The sequence below is a fragment of the Besnoitia besnoiti genome, chromosome IX, assembly GCF_002563875.1.
Source record: "Besnoitia besnoiti strain Bb-Ger1 chromosome IX, whole genome shotgun sequence".
NCBI classification, from domain to species: Eukaryota; Apicomplexa; class Conoidasida; order Eucoccidiorida; family Sarcocystidae; genus Besnoitia; species Besnoitia besnoiti.
Window position 1 is genome coordinate 879,230 of NC_042364.1, and position 18,578 is coordinate 897,807.

At 56.3% G+C, this 18,578-nt stretch overlaps 2 protein-coding genes across 2 annotated transcripts in view; one reads left to right on the forward strand and one right to left on the reverse strand.

Annotated features, from left to right (window-relative positions):
* Positions 1–10,119, reverse strand: part of BESB_013000 (GCC2 and GCC3 domain-containing protein) — a gene marked incomplete at both ends in the record, with an annotated part of 28,625 nt that extends 18,506 nt beyond the window's left edge. Inside the window, 13 exons of the mRNA XM_029360030.1 lie at positions 132–411; positions 956–1,154; positions 1,330–1,386; positions 1,996–2,198; positions 2,927–3,033; positions 3,667–3,946; positions 4,347–4,432; positions 4,924–5,108; positions 5,353–5,586; positions 6,182–6,392; positions 6,974–7,418; positions 7,829–8,031; positions 8,450–10,119. Of these exons, the coding sequence (XP_029216697.1) occupies positions 132–411; positions 956–1,154; positions 1,330–1,386; positions 1,996–2,198; positions 2,927–3,033; positions 3,667–3,946; positions 4,347–4,432; positions 4,924–5,108; positions 5,353–5,586; positions 6,182–6,392; positions 6,974–7,418; positions 7,829–8,031; positions 8,450–10,119 (4,160 nt within the window). The remainder of the gene's footprint in view (positions 1–131; positions 412–955; positions 1,155–1,329; positions 1,387–1,995; positions 2,199–2,926; positions 3,034–3,666; positions 3,947–4,346; positions 4,433–4,923; positions 5,109–5,352; positions 5,587–6,181; positions 6,393–6,973; positions 7,419–7,828; positions 8,032–8,449) is intronic.
* Positions 10,120–15,773: 5,654 nt separating this feature from the next.
* Positions 15,774–18,578, forward strand: BESB_013010 (uncharacterized protein; the record flags this gene model as incomplete). The annotated part of the gene is made up of 1 exon (XM_029360031.1): positions 15,774–18,578. The coding sequence occupies one exon, from the start codon at positions 15,774–15,776 to the stop codon at positions 18,576–18,578; it is 2,805 nt and encodes a 934-aa protein (XP_029216698.1).

The following is an 18,578-nucleotide window of genomic DNA, read 5'->3' on the forward strand; positions in this document are numbered from 1 at the left end:
CCACACACAAGCCCGCAGACTAATATCTGTTGACGCATGTATATATGAGTATAGTTGAAGACATCTACGCAAGCGTGTCGAGATCCTGCATGCGCACCCACGGGCGGTGGATGAGAAACCGTGGGTCTCACCCGGCACTACAGGGAGAGCCTGGCGCTTGGAGCCCAGGTTCGGGGCAGTAGTTTCCAGGTGGGCAGGCGTGGCAGTCCGCCAAGCTCTTGCCCTTGCTTTCTGGTCGGTACGTGCCTGCGGGGCAGGGCACGCCGCGGAAAGCGGACCCCTCTGGGCAGTAAAACCCTGGTGGACAGTCTGACTGCACATCCGCTAGGGCCATCTGGTGGCACAGAGAACCCGGAGGGCAGACGGCGCAGTCCTCGACGCGCCCTGCTCCAGCGGAAGGTGTGTAGGAGCCTACGAAGGACACACCCAGGACCATTGGAAAGAGGAATTAGATATCTCAGGGCTGCGGAACAGGTAGCAAAGACACTCCTAAGGCCAAGTGTCGTCGACGTATAGTTTTCTGTGATTCTTTGGATATTCAAAGATACAGGAAGGCGTACAGGGGTAGGCACGTGCCCCCGAGCTGCGACATCGATGCGTTACTTCTCTACCTGGAGTGGGTGCAGACCGACACACCAGGTAATGAATATAGACATAAATTCTGCTACATATAGATCTCAACCGGGATAGGAGTTTGCTTGATATGCAGTGTATTTGCAACTCGCGGCCAGGAAACCAGCAGACACGGTCCAGGCGGGAAACGCTCATCAAATCATGTATATGGTTCCGCATCAGGTTTCTATCTTATCAACTGAATCCCGACAAGACCGCCGGGCTTCTTGGTTTTAAGCCTGGGCTTTCGTTTGTTCCGCAAGGCCTGTATTTATGGTTCTCCTGGTGCCTCTGTTCTGTGTATTTGCCGCATTAGCTGGTCTCCACTTCGCCACCTTCTCACCAGAGGGGCATCGTGCTTGCTCCCTTGAGGTTGATCCTTCGGGGCAGTAGTACCCGCGTGAGCAACTCCCTTCGGGCTCCGGAGCCCCGAAGTACGATACATATGTGCCGGCCGGCGAGCTGCTGCATGCATCGGAGGTTGTTGCCCCTTGAGTCAGCGTGTATTGGCCAGGCTCGCATGGCGTAAGCAGGCCCGATTTCTGAGAAACGTTCATACACAAGCGGCCGGGGAGAGCAGCATGCGGACTCACAGCCGATGGCAACCTCGAAAGAAGGAAAGCGGAGGGCCTGAATGCGTACCGAAAACGAAGGTGACGCGAGTAACCTCTCTCAGCCGCCAGAGGGGGTGAGCCGCCCAAACGTTAGGAGACCTACTTCGTCGAGCCAGAAGCCCCCCGGCGCCTTGAAGTCCGGGTCGACGATCGCGGAGGCCTGCCGGTATGAGCCGAAAATGTGTGCACGCAACAGATAGGGGAACTCAATGTCACACGTTTCGTCAAAAAAGCACGCCTAAAGGTCGAGGGCTGCCATTGCGCATCTGTCTCTGCGTTAGAATCACCTCGGCAGCCGAGGCCGAGGGCGCGCCGCCCGCATATCGATATGCGGCACACCCTTCGCGGCTGAAGCGTGGAATGGCAATGTGCATGGGTAAACGCTTAGTGTCTGTACCTGAACGCCTCGAGATCAGAAGCGAAGGGTCGCCCGTTTCAACTGCAGCTGTCCCGATGTGTTCGCCCTTACACTTGACGTTCCGGAATTCCCCCTTTCTTGCGCAGAGATGTAATGTATTCTGAAACGGTCCCCACTCTTCCTAGCTGGCTTTCTGTGGTCTCCTGCTGCTACTACAGGACACCTTCACGCGGCAGGCGTTCGGTCCGGGGAAGGCGCGGTAGTTCGAAAAGCGATCAATGCACTCTCACAACGTGTGCCTCGCCGTTCCTTCTTATTTGTCTATACGCGTGACTACAGTCCACTGCAGCGGCCGCAATAAACGAATCGCCTCCTCAGAATTCCAAACAGAGTCGCTACCCCGCTCCTCACCGAGTCACAGTTGGGGCAGAAGCGCTCAAGAAGGACCTCATATTTGCTTAGCCCAGGGATGTCGCAGCTGTAGTTGTGCGGGCAGGGGTGGCAACTTTCGGCTCCAACATCCGAATACGATCCGACAGGGCAAGGCCGCGCGGCACTTCCAGTTTCGCAGAAATATCCTCCGGGGCAGGGCTGGCAAGTCGCTTGCCCTGGGTCTGGCAAGTAACACAGACAAGGAGGTTTCCGCGAGCGCGCTTTATCGCATACGGCCTGCGGTGCAACTGTAGGCGTGTGAGGCAAATTCAATCGAGGGGCTCGCGTACCAGACGCCGATGCCTAATCCTGCACTGTCCGCTTAGGCGTGAATATATAACCCAATGTCTGCATAGTCTTTAGAGAGGCTGACAAACTTCAGTGCACCGCACGCGCTGAAAAAGGGCTCAAATTGCTGTGGCCAGCATCTTCTTTTTTCTAGAGGCGCTAAAGAGCACGTGGGGGAATACGTTCACAGAGCAGCGAGAAGGAGATTGTGTGACCTCAGTCTTGTGTGACGCCATGCACCACTGTGCGGACAAGTGTCGGGGCTCGGCAGGCTCGTGGGTGCTTTCGACGTCGGAAAGTGCCTCAGCGTTATGCAAACGGCCCAGCGCAACAGCAGCTTGAGGCATTCACTATCCATGAGGCTTGTGTGCGCATTGGTGCAAATCCCGCGTCGGTGGACATTGCAAAGCAAGCTTTTTGCTGTATGTCCCTTTCACGCTTCGCTCGGGGATCCCGGCTTCGAGATACGTCTCCATTCCAGGCTCCTGTGAGCGGCCGCATCTAACGACTGCCCTCGGTTTAGGAAACAAAAAACGAGCCCAGTTTTGTTGCTGTGCGAGGGGTGGGTTCACTTCTTGCTAAACTGCAAGTATCAACTGGGCGGGGTTGCGGGAATCCATACCCGAGTACGTGCCGCGGGGGCACTGCCGTCTCGCCCATGCGCCCGGCCCGTCGCACGCGTGCCCGAGGGGACACGGGAGACAGTCGTCAACAGAAGAGCCGCCGTCTCTGAAACAGCAAATCCAAGACGCTGCGAAGAAGATCTCGACACAAGGACAAACCCCCGCGCGGCGCGAACCAAGTCATCTGGCGGAGAGGCGCTTCCGCCAGCGTATGCAAGCTGAAGCGCGGGTAGCTTAGCTAGCCGCTTACACAAGGAAGCGGAAGCCCTGGCCTTGAGCGAGGTCAATGAGCAGAAATGTCTAGAAAACGTTGTGTGGTCGGTGTCCAATGCCGCCCAGTTGGATACGGTAGCAGACTCTCTCTCATGACCTCAACGTTCATGCCCGCAGAATCAGTATGCGCGTGAGGCGCCTTGCGCTGCCCGCTTGGTATACGCACGCGCACCCAAAGGAGGCGGATGAAATAAAGAGCGTGTCCTCTGAGGCTATGCAAACAGAATGTCAACTGTCTGACACTCGACGCAATGCACTGACTGCATGATTCAACACACAATGTGTTCGCCGAAGCTGAAGGGGGGCTGGAGCAGTTGATTATTTCCATCTCACAGCCTCCCTTGGCCTTCGCGGCACGCGAGCGAGTACCGGCAAGACTTTGGATGCATGCATACGCGTAGCAGAAGTTGTACCTGTTCTTTAGGAGAGCCCTCCCTAGGTCTTTAAGGGAGTCCCAGGTCCTCACCTCGGGTTGTAAGTTCCCTCCGGACACGGCAGAGCGGACTCAGACGAGAGGCGCCCTACGTCACAGTAGTGGCCTCTGGGACATGGGCGAGAGAGGGACGCGCCTCCATCGCAAACGAAACCGACTGGGCAATTCTGGCAATCCGCTTTCGATTCCGCGCCAGTTGCAGTCCCGTAGGTCCCCCTGGGACACGGATACGCGGCTGGGTGCGGGGTGCCCAACGGACAAAAGAATCCGATGTCGCAGGCGACCACCTCATTGCCTATGGCGCAGGCGAACCCTGGAAGCAGCGAAACAGCGAGAAGCGAGCGAGGAAATGGTAAGCCATGGAAAGAAACAAGACTAGCCTATATTGATTGTGAATCATCTGAACGGCTAGCAGCAGCCTGCGCGGCGCTTGACTATGTCCTCGACTGCGCCTTGATGTGTTGGCGAGCAAGTGTGTATCTGTTTCTGTGGCAATCCTCACAGGGCTCTGCCTGAGGCGGAGGGTCCAGATAGCCGCTCAATCCTCACCCGTGAAGCGCGAACATAGCGAATACCCGCAGCAACAACTGTAGGGGCGCTTTGAGATGTTTATTGAGGTCAAGTGATCTCGGGAGTGAAATGAATGCTTCTGCATCGCTGACCGGACACATTGAGGTGTTCTCGTAGCGGCTTCTGTGGAAACTCAGCTGTACCTGTTGGGCAAGGCAGACAGTCTTGCTGACCCGCCACCCCGTGTGGCGCGTAGGTGCCCGGGAGGCACGAGTACTGGTGCTTCCACCTGACCAGGGGAACAGTAGAGACGCCTGTCGTGCGATAGAGCAGCATTCGGCTGTCTCTATTCTACACATTGGATTTTCGGAAAGGGTTTAGGCTTGTCTGCAAGGCTCTCTGCGGCGGATGTTATTGCTCGGCTTGCGAGAGTTAGCCACAGTCGGATCAAAAGTTCGAGTGCCTTAATGACTGTGCCTGGCGCTCGCCTCAGTGTCGACGCGGAGAGGGGAGCCGGGAAACGGTTTTTCCTCGTGTTTCCTGTGAGGCTCCCTTAAGTATTACAGACCCCTTCGGTGTGCGTCACCGCGGCGTCCAGTTAGTCACAGTACCGCATACGAACTTTCGCTGTCTTTCGGTGGACTGAGGTGGCACAATGATGCCGTCGTGTGTGACGCAGTCCCTGTGACTCATCTGCCCGACACAGGGAACCGGCTCGCAGGTGGCTAGCATAGTGCCCACATTGCTTGTTTCTGTCGTTTTTGTGTTCTGCGATCTTACTTTGTGCCCTGAGGGCAGACGGAGCCTGGCGGGCACGCGACCTTGGTCACGACCGAGGGGACTGGGCAGTAGTGGCCTTCCGGGCAGACGTCCAGGAGGTCCGCGCGGGTCGCAGTGTGGCTCGCGAAGAACGTCTTCCACCTAAACATCATCCCTGCTCGTCCCGGTTTGCCAAACAACGTTCCCTATTTTCGCGTACATGCACACGAAAAAGGATCGCCAGAAACACCGGTTGTGCAGCGTGCCTCACAGTCGTATCGGCTTGCTATGTATTCTCCACTGGGCAATTATAAAGGATACTGGGGACCAACCTATTAGCTGCTTCCAAAGATCAACTCGTCCGATAGTACGCGCGCAACCACGCGTTCTGTCGGTAGACGTGAAGATCATATTTTCGAATGTCGGACGGTGGAGTCGGTGAGCACTTACTGTGTAGCACGTTCTTCCATAAATAATGTGGCCTTTGTTGCATGGAAGGACTTCCTCTTTTCCGCCCACAGAGCGGAGCGCGTGGTAGCCCGTACGGACTGCGTAGATGTCGTTGTGATCGGAGCCGCGAACGTTCGCCAGCAACGCGGGGAATTCATGTTTCTCGCAATCGCTAAGCGAGCCGCGGGGGCAATAACCGGTCGTCGCCAGCATGCACTCCGACTTAAATGTCGTCTGAACGGCAGAGGATAGGGTCGCCAAAGGAGATGGACTCAGATCATCATGCCACACCTGGCTCCTCAATGTAGCGACAGCACCGTAAACGGAGGCCTGCCGAAAGAACGCCCTGATGGTGTGCTCATGTCCATGCAGCTTCGAGGCTATAAATGTGCAGTGGGATGTGTCTCCTGTGATGGCCAAGTCAGTGAAGGGACAGGTGAGTATGCAGAAATTAACGCAGAATCGTAAGAAGGGATGCATGGAAAGCTGCTTGCAAGTTCTTAGTAGGCGATCATGTCGAAGGTACTAGCGGGGGGAGGGAGGGGGGGGACGGGGGGTAGGGGGAGGGTAGACGGGTACAGGACCTTAGGAGTAAAATGGGCCTTGGATGTGGCACCGCTTCATGTCTAATGGATGTTGCGTTCTACAAAAGAACGCGCAAGAGATTCACTTTGATGTAACTATCTGAAAGAGCGTGTGCTGCTGGTAGAGCAGGCACAATTCACCGGTCCCCAACCTGCAGCATCCCTGTGTGTGTTGTTGAAGATCCATCGTAGACCGTCAGGCTGTGCATGTTGTCAAACATTGCTCTCTGTCGCTGTGGACGTACGCTACTGTCAGAGTAGTATCCCGTAGGGCAGGGATTGTCAATTGACGCGAAATCGTCCTGCCTAAGGCTGACTGAGTTTCGCGCCCAGGCGTAGTAGCCAAACATCTGCTGTGTCCGTCCTTTAGACGGCTGGTCGAAGATTTCGGACCAGCTTGTTGGGACGGCTGACCCGCGCTCTAGCACGTCCACGGAACTGCTCCACTGGTTTTTCCTGAGACAGCATAGGACAGCCCGCTAAAGTAAGTAGCAAGCAAAGGTAGCTCCGGATCGCAGCGTATCTTCGTAACGCCCTCGCGCACGACCGACACTGGCAACGTCTGAGCAGTGGGGCTGATTGCGCATCATACTCCAGAGTCACGCTAAGCAAAAACCGGACACCAATATAGCCTGCATAAGGAAAAGATCAGGTTACAGACTCGTATACGCGTTTGGTGTTGCGCGCTCTCTCAAAAAACACCGTCAGGAGTACACGCACCCTGAGCATGCTGAAAAAGTCCCACCCCTCTAAAAATGCCCGAAGCGAAGTGACGATACCACGGTGGACGTCTCTCGCCACTGCAATCTCCGTGTAGCTACGGGAACGGTCTAGGAGCTATCGTGGCTGACCTCACCAATATGGTTCGATTTATGGAGATGCACATGCATATTTGCACGTGCATATGCGCATGGGCAGCTCTGCGACTCGGGGAGGTCGCTCTTCTGAGCGGGGCTACCTCCTTCGCTCACAGCCGCTGTCCCTCCCGGTCTCACTTCTCTGCACCGGCCTGCGTGGCCGCTACATTTTGCACTTACAGAGCGCCGAGTTTATACCATCCAGCGGTGCATAGAGCCATGGGCGGGCAAGGAACATCTCGTCGAGAAGACACTCCGTCGCTGGCGGGAACCCATCCCTTGAAGGCTTTCGTCACGTAGAGCCACGTGAAGCTCCGACCCGTCCCGTCGTTTGCAAATGTCGAGGGAAGTTGCATCGCGCGTTTCGAGTCGGGATGGAGATACGACCCATCAACCGCATCGACGCATTTTATCCCGGTCGCATCTGAGACTTGCCCAAACGGGCAAGGCTGAATGACGCCGCGCGAACAGTCGTGGTGTTTAGGGCAGTACCGGCAGTGAGCCTCGCCTGGATCCGAGAATGTGTTTCTCGGGCACGCCGTCTGAATTCCAATGCGGTCAACCACGCACTGGAAATTCGAGGGACAGAGTGTGCACCTGGCAGACGCCTCCGTAGATACAGTGCCTGGACAGACCGCAAAGGAGGCGGTGAAACTGGGCGTCCCTCAAGTTAGGAATCGCTGGAGGGCGCAGAATGGAGAAAGCTCCTTACATGGCACCAGCTCCAGAGAAAGCGAGAATCGAGAAATGCGCCGCGCTGGCGAAACGACGGAAGATGCGGACTGCGGGATGCCGCCACAAGAGCCGCTGTACTTTGGAAAAACCCAGTGGAGCCAAACTTGAAACGACGAAGGCCGAGTTGACGACGCAAGCCTCTGGACATGAATGTGCTTCACCTGAGCGCGTAGAGCTTCACACACAAATCCCGAAATCCCGTTCGGAAGCACTTCATCCAGGGCAGGAATATCCCCCGTTTTCTCCGGTGGCACGTCTGCAGTGAAGCAGAAACTGCGCTCTCGCTCCGGTTGAGCTTACCTTCCCCGCAAGGAATCGGCGCGCTGCCAACCCCCATTGAGTTCGTGTGCGGACCAGGCAGAAAGCATTCCGGTGAGGCTTCGGGCGACCACATCGGAAACACGCAGGTTTCGTATAGCTTTTGTTCTGTGCACTTGAACCCAGGCAAACACGTGAGGCAGGCGGTTCCCGCCAGAGCGCGAAGCGTCCCTGGTTGACACTCCCTGCAGAGGAACGAAATCACAGTGGCTGTGTTTCGTATATTTGCTAGAGTTTGATACGGGATCCACTTCGCACACAGCAGATCGCATTGCCTCGGTCGGAGCGACAGCTCTTGGAGGTAGTCAAGCTTTGCTGGTATTCTCGCACTCGTCGAGAGGAGCATGAGAAAACATGCGCTCCTGTTGGGGAGCATCGTACACGGTTTTTCACAAGAGTGGCGCACGCGCCCCAGTCTTGGAAAATTGAGCCTGTGGTGGCCTCTTCGTAGGTTTCGCCCTTATACTGCAGTCTCCCTCAACTCAGGGGACTGCTTCTGAGCTTACATTCTAGTTATTAGGAGCATCCAAGTGATGTACGCAGCCCCAGAAGCGACGTTATGATATGGGCACCGTGTCTGCCGTTACGGTCGATTCAGCTTACTGTTTTCGGTTCGCGGGGGGAACGATGACGTTAACAGGGAACTCTTTTGACATGAGCCACCAAGGCCGGTCGCCGCCTCGTATAACAGGCATCGTCGGTGGCGGCGGAACTTGTCCCCGGCTCGCCGAACTGGGTCGCTGGCAAGCGTTTTTCCCTCCTGCGCCTCTGTCCGAGCACGAAGGTGCTGCTCTATGAAGGCCGATTAACTGGATAATTTTTCCTCTCTTCAGGACCACATGCTCAGTTGGCTCGGACGATGCACCCGACAGGTAGCACCGCCCGCTCTTCACGTGCTTCAGATCTATCGTCCTCCAGTGCCGCTGCTTCCATTCGTCTTGGCGAATTTCCTCCCGTGTTGACACAAGCAAGGTGCCTTGCGTGGCGGAAGGCGCTCCTTCTACGTGGCCGCTCGTTATGAGCGGTGCACTCTCACTTGCAGTCTCGTCCCTGTTCAGGGCGAAGCTTTCCTCCTTGCTGGAATGACTTGCCAGCTGCCTCTCCCCGGCAATTGGAGAAGTGCCTCCAGCTTTCCGCCCTTTTGGTAGTTCAAACGCCATGCCCTGCGACACTGCGTAACACTGTATCTGAATGTACACGGTCTGTCCTCTCGGTTTCCTCTGAAGCTGAATTTGCAGGTCAAAGGCCGATTCGCCTGGCGGGATGGTCACCACAGCGGGACGGACAGCAATACCCAGTGGCGAATTCATGTTCCCCAGATCGGACGGAGGGAAGAAGACTGGGAGAGAGCCCAGCAAGCCTTTTTTCGCATCCCCTGGCACAGCCTGTGGATCGTCTGGAGGAAGCTGTGCTGCATTCGTGGACTGAGAAGAAGGCTCTGAAGAACGCGAATCACCAGACCTAGACCCGTCAGAACGAACGGCGGGCGACCCTAGGGAATTCAAAGGCTTGTGACCCTTTTCCAGATGCCGTTTTTTTAACAGCCTCAACCCTAGCTCCGCAGGCAGGAAGCGAGAACTGATCAGGACTGGGATACGTGCTCGCCAACTTTCCTGTCCATGTTGCCGCAAGAATAGAACGGCGTCTTGCGCTTCTGACTTCGCACAAGATCCGACTCCCGCTGACTCAGCTCTTTCGGTGGGGTGCTGGACCGCGGACACCTGAAGAGTCGAATTGGAAGGACCATGCCTTCGAAAAGTTTCACCATTTTCTACGGGATCGACTCTCACTTCCTTCGTTTCTCTGGCATCGCTGAGAGCCCGTCCAGCTCCACTAAGAGTAGCTCTGGCAGAAGGTACTGGGTCTGACAGAGGTGCGTCCCCCGTCTCCACTCGCTCGATTCGAAGTCGTTGTTTTTCCGCTGCTGTTTGGGCATAGTACACGCCAGCGGACGCCTGTCTCGTGTTTCCTTCGACAACGGGAATTACAAGTGGCTGGCCAGACTGTAAGGGCGGGGTGGCGTGGCCTGCGTTCTTCTCCGCTCCAAAGGTGTCTATGCTACAGCTTAGTTCGCTGCGATATGCAAGGCAGAGGAAGACACTTGCAAAAGCAAGGAGTTTGTTGTTCAGTGGCCTATGACGCGAAGCGTTCAGAAGATTCCGTCGCATTCCTTCCTTCCCTACGGGTTCTGCGTGGTGGTCATAGTTTTTGTTCGGCTTAGGCTGACATGCTCGGCAGGACTGGGCCTTGCCGCCATCCACCGCTACCACCATCTCTCTTTGGCGTTACGGGACCAGTTCATCAAAAATACCTTTCAAAGGTGCTACATGAGACTGGAAGGGGCCAGAAAGCAGTAATCACGTGCCTGGGTTTCCGCTGTCTCTTCGAGGTCCACGAGGTCGAACGTGAGTTTTTTCACGAGTGGGGCTTTAGCGCTTTGGAAATAGCTTGAACGACGAAAATGGGCTAGTTGTCTTCTGCGTGACTCTTATATATATCGGCTGCCTCGAAGATGTGCCTTTGCCGTCGTGGAGCAGAAAGCAGGAACAAAACGCACCAGCAAATAATCGACAGTGGCACTAGGGTTCGGAACGAAGAGCCTCTGACAGACGAGTTCACCACTTCACGCAGCTAACAGCGGAGAACTTCCGGCGCAAAACGGTAGAAAATTCATTTCTTTATGTGCTACATTATGGGTACTCTTTGATTCATCCGCTTCGCTTTACTGCGGAAATGGAAGGAAATCGCGGGCAGTTAGAGTGAGCCCGCGGGACGGCCGTCCTGCGGTCGCATGGCGACTACTGCGCCGGGGTAGAGGGGAAAGCCGCGAATTCACCGTGAATACGGTTTCCACTTTGGACACCAGTGGAGACGGGTCCCTAGGTGTACAAAATGGAACATTCACTTTCTCGGATGGAGCTTTCTCATGCTGCATTCATTTTGCCCGGTCACACACGGGAGAAGGCGTCTTTGCACATCACACGGGGGGAAACAGCTGAGCATGTTTCCTCAGCGCGAGACTGGGTTGCGGTAAGCAGTGCCGTGCACCTTTTTCGAGCGCGTTCGCAAAGTCTTTGCGCTCCAGTCTGCGGGAGCTGGGTATTGAGAACTGCTGCTTCTTTTTCGGTCGCAGTCGATGGCTTCGGCAACGTAGGTGTCAACTTTCCAAGAGGGCGGCGCGCCCTCAGTAGAGCACATCGTGACAGTCTGTCACACGTGCTCGCCGCCGAGGTCACCACCCGGCTGCCCGGCTTCCCAGGGCCAGCGCACCATGCTCTTTATAATCAACTGAAAAAAACTGCATGCTGTCTCATTCGGCGACGCTTTTTCGCGGTTTGGTTGTGTCTGCCTGAGACAGGACGGCTGAAGAACAACTTAATCTTCGGCGAGACAGTTCTTGTAGTAAACTGTCGAGCACGAGCGGACTTGCCACACCCAACGTGCGTACGCTGCACGACCAGAGGAGAAGATGAGTTTTAGAAGCGAGAAGCCTTCTCTCAGAACTCTGTCTTCGCACTTCGCTTCCACCGAATGTCTCGTATCGGAGCTCATAGCAGGCTTCAGGCTAAGTGCGTTTGTTTTGAGCAGCCAATAGTACTCAGGTCTCGCGGACGCCCCTCCGAACCATGGACGTTTGCTCTAGGGCGCCGTCAGTTTAACCTTAGTGAAACTAACTCGAAGCTTATGGACGCTGACACAGTGTGCAGGCTACTAGTTCGCATGCATAAGAGACGTCCTCGAAAGTAGAGGTATTGCAGTCATCGGCTGCATTCGACCTCCGTTACGAGGCTAATGTGTCACAGGCAGAAAGCAGAAGGGGTGCTATGCATCGACATGTACAGGGCCAGGAAAACAGCGAATCACGGTTTTCCGGTGGTGGGATTCTTGGTTACGCGCGGACCCATCGCGCGAGCGGCCGGGGGACGGCGTACATTTTGGGTGGAAACAATTACATAATAAGCGTTTGACATATTTCAGAATCGACCAAACAGGGTGATGACCTCGCTATATTACACGCTTCCAGGAACACTTACAGTTCGTCGAACCGTGATTGACGCTGCTAGAGAGGAACGTGCACGCACGGGAAGCTTCTCCACAGAAAATTCTGCGCTGCTGATGAGATGGAAGTGGACTGCCTTGCATTACTGAGACGACGGTTATCCTCGTGCGTGCGTACAACTCTTGCTTGAAATTGGAGGAACGCCAAGTGGAATGCACTCCGCCGTGCAGCCGGAAGCCACCTTGCAACGTACTGCACATCCATATTGGGACACATCAAAATATATAGTGCAGCCCCGCAGCTCAACAGATGGCCATGGTGCGTCTGCGGTTCCCAAAAAAGTACTATCACACCGTTCGTTGCACTGTTTACAGGTGGTACAGTCGAATTGCGTAGGCCACATGCGCAGCAGTCGATCTCCTTGCTTAAGAGTGGTATCCAAGAAGTCTGCACCAGTAAAAACGATGCGACGCCATGATTCGGCTTCTTCTAGGTTATCACCTCAGTCCCATGACTGGGACGAGGTATACGATGAGTGTATTACATTGGTTTTTTTAGACAATATGGTCATCACCTGGTTCTGGTTATGTCAGCACGATTTTTGACCCTTCTGTAACACAGTCAGGGGAACTCCACTGATAATAGCGCAGCTAGCATGAATGCGTTGCTTTCTCCTCTTGGAGGCGGTGCCTAGTGGACGATGTGCAACTTTTTTTCGTGAATATGAGACTGGACCTTCAGATATTTAGCAAACATGCATGACAAGCTCGCACACGATGGTGTCAACATGAGGAGCAATCGCCATCGACACCGCTCCCGCAACAGACATGCGCACTAAGTTGGTGCTTTCAATGTCCATTTTTCCTGGTCGATGCTTACGGTCAGTCGAATCTGCCTCTTGATCTAGGTGTCAGTAGAACGGCAACCTGGCGGCTATGGCGCGCACTTTGGGGGATCACTGTAGTATACTTCAAAACAACATCAGTGCACGACGTAAACGTCAAGAGTGTGCGTGTTTCGTACAACTCAGGGGTCCCTTTTCACGGGCCAGAACAAATACCAAATCACGACAATCTCAGACGCCTTTTTGCTTTGGCGGTAGGCCCACACGTTCTCGTTCCCGCTCCCCCGTGCATTGACCACATTCGCATGCACGATGCAAGCTGCGAGCACCCAGTCTTTTTTTCTCGCCCCACAATGGCTACAGCCCCTTATGTTACTAGCGTACGACATCCCTCTTCCGTCGATATCGTACAGCACTGTCTTAGGGTGATCCGCCGCGCGTGTGAGGTTATGCACTTACCACAGCGTCGTTGCCGGCTCGACTGCAATAAAACACGCAGCCAAACGGATTCCTTCCTCGGTCCAGACCGGCCCGTGTAAAAGCTGACCCTTCTCTATTCTGTACTCTCGTTCAGCAGCATCGAGTCGCAAAGACGTCTTGGTGGAACGTGTTTTTAATGTTGACCCAGTTTATCTGGCAGACAAGACCACGAGGCAAGAGTTCCTATGATCAGAGTTATTTCTCCCATCATCCGGTTAATTTTCTTTGTTGACTCTTCCGCTCAATCGAGACACTGTTACAGGGTTTATGAAGAAGCACTCAACTTTTCAATTCCGAGCACGAAAGTGTTTGAAGGTTTCAGACAGTGGCAACAAATGGCCGAGTAAGCGGCTCTTGCCCGATGATGACGAGATGCTGTGCCCGGACAGCTTCTACTTCGGTTCGAAGGCAAGGGGGTGCTGCGCCAGCTGCTGGACCTTCCGTAATGGCAATAGAGGGACTGCGCGTTAGTTAACCGGTAAATATGACATTCGGATACACAGGTGTTATAGGAAGTTTGTCCGCCGTTTTTGCTTCCCCGTCATATCGAATTCGGGTCGCGTTGCCTCGCTGTGGTGCAGGATCCTTTGTTCAGCGGGCTTCAGGCACTTGCTGGTGCACCTCCGGAATTCAGATTGAGCCTCAAGTGAATACACACGCAGCGGTGAGCCATATCAAGCTGTAAAGGAAAATCCAGCAGTGGAATGCACGCTAAACGCCAAGGACCTGCATTAGCCCCACATTAGCCGGTGCCGAAGTGCCATGCTTGCGCGTATCATCTAGGACGAGGACTGAGTCTCTTAACGCTACGAGGCACCTGAACAGTTCCTTGTTAGTCAGACATGCGTAGTTCTAAGGTTGCCATTATGCATGCACGTGCGCGTGAAGAATCCGGTATTGCTCGGCATTTAGGGGCCATTGTTTGTGGTGCCGCGTGAGTACGCAGTAAAGCTAACAGACCACGTACTCCAACCAGCGGTATATCTCTCTAGCAGATGTCAGCAGCCATGACGGTTGGCGTATCCGAGAGTTTCGAACGTGCATAAAATACGATAGTCTACCTTGCAGGATGCCGGGACTGACGACTAGACCAGGAACATAGTCTGCACATACTACCGATTGGACTGCCACTGCCCCCGCCACGACGAAACGCTGTCGAAGCTTCACCCATTTTTTACACAGCAACACCGTACCGCTGAAGCACGGCGTAGTGGTTTGCATCTTGAACAAAGAAGAGGTACTTCGCGTGGCGCGCAGCGGACACGCCTGTCGACTTTTACATCGGCGTGCAACAAGAGGCTGTGCCAGCCCCGGCCCGCCAGTGGTACCCCGTCCAGAACGAGAAGTTGCTTGGATATCCACCCTACAAGCGAAAGCGTTCGGCGGCCTCTAGATGGTGACTGTGTCGCTCTGACAAACAGATCTGAGAGAGTGCGTTGTCGTGACCGACTAGAGAGATTTCGTTGCCGCCAGACACATGCACCTGCGGCGGGGGAGCGGGCCGCCCTTCCCTTCCCCCCGGGCGAGTGGCTAGCGATTGTGTCAACGCACGGGTTTTAACGACAATCGCGAAGTGGCATGAGACACGGCACCGATACTATGAACGGATGCTTCCGTGGGAGTCATAGAGATTTTTTCGTTGCTCCTTCATCAGCGAACGCAGATTGGCCATATCCAGAAAGTGACGGAGGAGTTATGCTTCGTGGTGCTGAAGCTTCGGAACGCGCTGCTTTTCACTTCGTTGCGGTTCCTTGAGGGCAAAGCCGTGTCGCTTTTGCGTATCTTCTAGATTCTTTCTACCCTCCCCCTCAAAGGAAATTCCAGGCGACACACACATTGTTTTTTCTATCCAGAAAAACGTTTCTTCTTCCGCTCAGGCCAAGTTTTTTCCCGGGTTTCAATGCAGCGCTAAGAGAGACCCACATTTTGTTGCTAACCACTCTCCGCAGTTGTGCTGTGTACAGCCAGAACGTCGGTGTATATCTGTACATTGGTCGTCTGTTCCCGACCTCTTCTTCCTTCGTCTCTCAGGCGCCCTAACACTCCTCACTCTATCGTTCTTTCTCCGGAAATAGCTACTAGCTCGCTTCCCTTGTCTTCTGTCGCTTGTTCGCGGCGCCGCTTCTCGGGTAGCGTTTTTGGACGGGGCTTGCTTCTGCATTCTTGTGTTGTGTTTGTATGGTATGTATCGTGATTATCACGCTGCGGTCCTGTTGTATGCTTCCTTTCGTGCTGTAGTCACCCCCCAACTTATCGCGTGCGCCAAGATACGCAAAGGTTTTTAGTCTGTCACACTCTGGCCAACTTCCCTTACCCTCAGGATTTTACTCTCTTGGTGTGCCTCGTATCCTGGGGCGGATATGAAGATTGCTGTCTTCGGCATTCCAGGAGCGCCGTGGCGGAACGTATTCGCTCCATCTTTTCCCGCGCCACATGTGGAGGTTCAAGCCGGACTCGCACTCGGGTGCTTTTCTGCAGTTCCTAAATCCCATGACCCGGCCTCCCGGTGCTAGCTCTGGCTGTCAGCCCGCATCTGCTGTTTCTGCTCAGGCGTCGGAACGGCGGACGGATGCGAACGAGTCTCGCCGAGGTGGGAATTCGCGATGGCAGCGGATTCTCCTATGTCTCTCGATATGAGAGAGTGCTCGCGCCACAGCAGGCCGTCGAGTCGGCGGCCGTCGCGGCTCTCGGGTCGGGGATCTACAACCTGTACGCTTCCTCGCCCCGGAAACGCGTCGGATGGGATGTCGGCTTTGATGGGGAAGCCCGTGCGAGTGAACCCCTTTGCAGGTAACTCGGGAATCAGTCAGCCGAATCCTTTCCTGGCGATGCTTGTGTCGGAGGGCATGACACACCTCGACGCGATGTCTGAAGAGGTGACCAGGTGTGTGTCCCCGTCCCGCCCCTCTCTGGAAGGCTCCACCAGTCGCACGACTTCCTCTGTGTCGACCCCTGCGTCTCCTCGGTTTCTTCATCCACACTACAACTCGGGAAGCGCCTTTGCTGGAAGCGGCGGCCTCGATCCAATGCCGAGCGCAGGGCCCTCCAAGAGGCGGCGCAGCATTCAGGTCGATGGGAGGGACCACGTGGCCTCCAGCTGCTCGGACTTCTCTCCCTCTTCATCTGGTAGCGCAGCTGCGTCTGGATCTTGCGGTCTTTCTTCTTCGTCCGCGTCTCCTCTGCCGTTCGCCCCCTTCTGGCAAGCGGAAGGCGAGGAGCCTATAACCCCAGCTGCTGGCTCCCTGCCTTCCATCTCCGTCACGACGCTTGACGCGGGGGGTGCAGGGGGAGAGAGTCTAGGAGCCAAGCAGGACTGCGGGAGCGCGGGAAGCGGCGGCGCGTCACTGTCCAAGGAGGAGAAGAAATCGTCCCCGATCGTGTACATCGACAGCGGCTGTTACTCGCCCTGTTACCACACCTCCATGACTGCGCCGCCTCCCGCGCTCTCTCTCGCGACTCTGCCTACGCACTCGCTCGACGGAGACCGTGAAGCTCGAAGGCGGAGAAAGGCGTGTATGTCTGTGCTGCGGTCGGTCCAGTCGTCGCTCCAGTCGTCGCTCCAGTCCTCTCCAGACAACTCGCCGCATCTCGGCCCTCGGCCAGAGCCTCAAGGCGCATCTTCGCTTCAGACTTCCGCGACCGCTGCGCCGCCGCCGCCGCCCGCAGTTCGCCAGCCGTTCTTCCCGTCGGTGTTTCAGAGCCCCGCGCCGAGCGCGGCCGCCTCAGCGTCGCTGACGCCCTCGTGGGGGAAGGCGCGAGTACGCGGCGCAGGCGTCGTCTCCACTGGGGCCCCGCGGCGCTCCAGTGACGGCGACGTCCAGCAGAGGAGGTCTGACGGAGAGATGGAAGACGCGTCTGCGATGCCCTCTCTGTGCCATCCAGGGACGGCAGGTGCGAGAGACGCCTCGACGCCTTTCGCGCCCTCGCCAGCCAGCCAGACGCTGTCTCCGCTGCACGTCCGGCTGCGGCCCGAGTGGTTTTCGCCCTGCACACTGGCGACGCTCATCGGTGCGAGCGTCCACGCATACGACGAAATCCGCGCCGCCTACCCGCCACCCGAGCCGCCTCCGCGCACGTGCGTCATCTCGCTGCCTGCGTTCTATAGCCAGCTACCGCCCCACCTGCTCAAAGGCGCCGTCCTCCTCGACGCCGAGGCGCCGGCGCTGGGCACATCTTCCTCCCTCTACGCCATCGAATGCTCGCAGTGCCTCGTAGGGAAGTCCGGAGGCGAAGGTGGGTGGTGTGGCGCCGGCCATGGGCAGGCGACTCTGCAGTCGGCGAACGCAGCCTCTGGAGAGGGAACCGCCGCCGGAAGCGACCGCCGACCCCACCTGCCTGCGCACCTTCATGGCGAGTTTGACATCATTATCTGTGAAACGAGAACTGTGACCGTTGCGGCGCTGGATGCTATTGCCGCATGCATCCGAGCGCTTTGTCGGCAGAGAGTGCCCCCTATTGGGGCTGCAAGCGGCACAGGCGGCCAAGCGTGGGGCAGCGTCGACGCCGCTGCCGAGGCACTCAGTGGGTTGTCCCTGGTGGGCGCTGGAAGCGCGAAGTCATGTAAAGACGCATCGTCCTGCCTTCCGTGTTCTGCTCGCGTGATCATGCTCTCCACGTGTCTTCTGGCGCCAGTGGTAGAAGACCTCTTGGGCCTGCGGCAGTGTGCGTTTCAGCCGTACATTCCGTCCTCGGCTCTCTCCTCGCTTCAGCTGCAGTGCATTTACAGCAACTTCACGACGTTCCCGGGTCTGCAGAGACACAACAACGTCGATTTCTCCACGCGCGTGAGAGTCAAATCGAGCTCGCGGGCGGCGCCCTCTGGCGGGGCTTCCAGGGACTCCTCCCGGCAGCGGTCGCGGTCAGGAGACATTCCGAGGGCGCAGGGCTTTGGCGGAGAACAGGTGCTCGGCAGCGACGCAATGATCGCCCGCGCACTCGTCCTCCAGTCTGAGGAAGAGCTTCAAGCGTCTCTGCGGGGTCAGGAGAGCGGGACTTTAGCCCTCTACGACGACTCCACGGAGGCCCAGTCGCTTGAAGCCCGGCAGGAGTCCGAGAGGCAGGAAGCGCGCCTGCTGTCCACCTTCAACGACCTCCACTTGCAGGGCTCGCCGATGGCAGAGGCCACTGCATCGCGCCTCGCTGCGTCAAACGGGCAGCGAACGATGGCGGAGACCGGTGCTTATGCCTCGCTTGGCTTCGCCGCCAACAGTATCCTGCCACCGTCTCTTCAGAAAGCCCAACAAGCACGCGACGGGACGACGCAGGCGCAAACAGACCACTCGAGCGCGGGCCATGGAAAGGCCTGCAGAGGAATCACCATGCGGTCCGCCGACGATCCTGGCGATGACGAGATCGACTATGAACTAGAATGCGGGAGCCACTTTGGCATGATCGCCCATGAAATATAA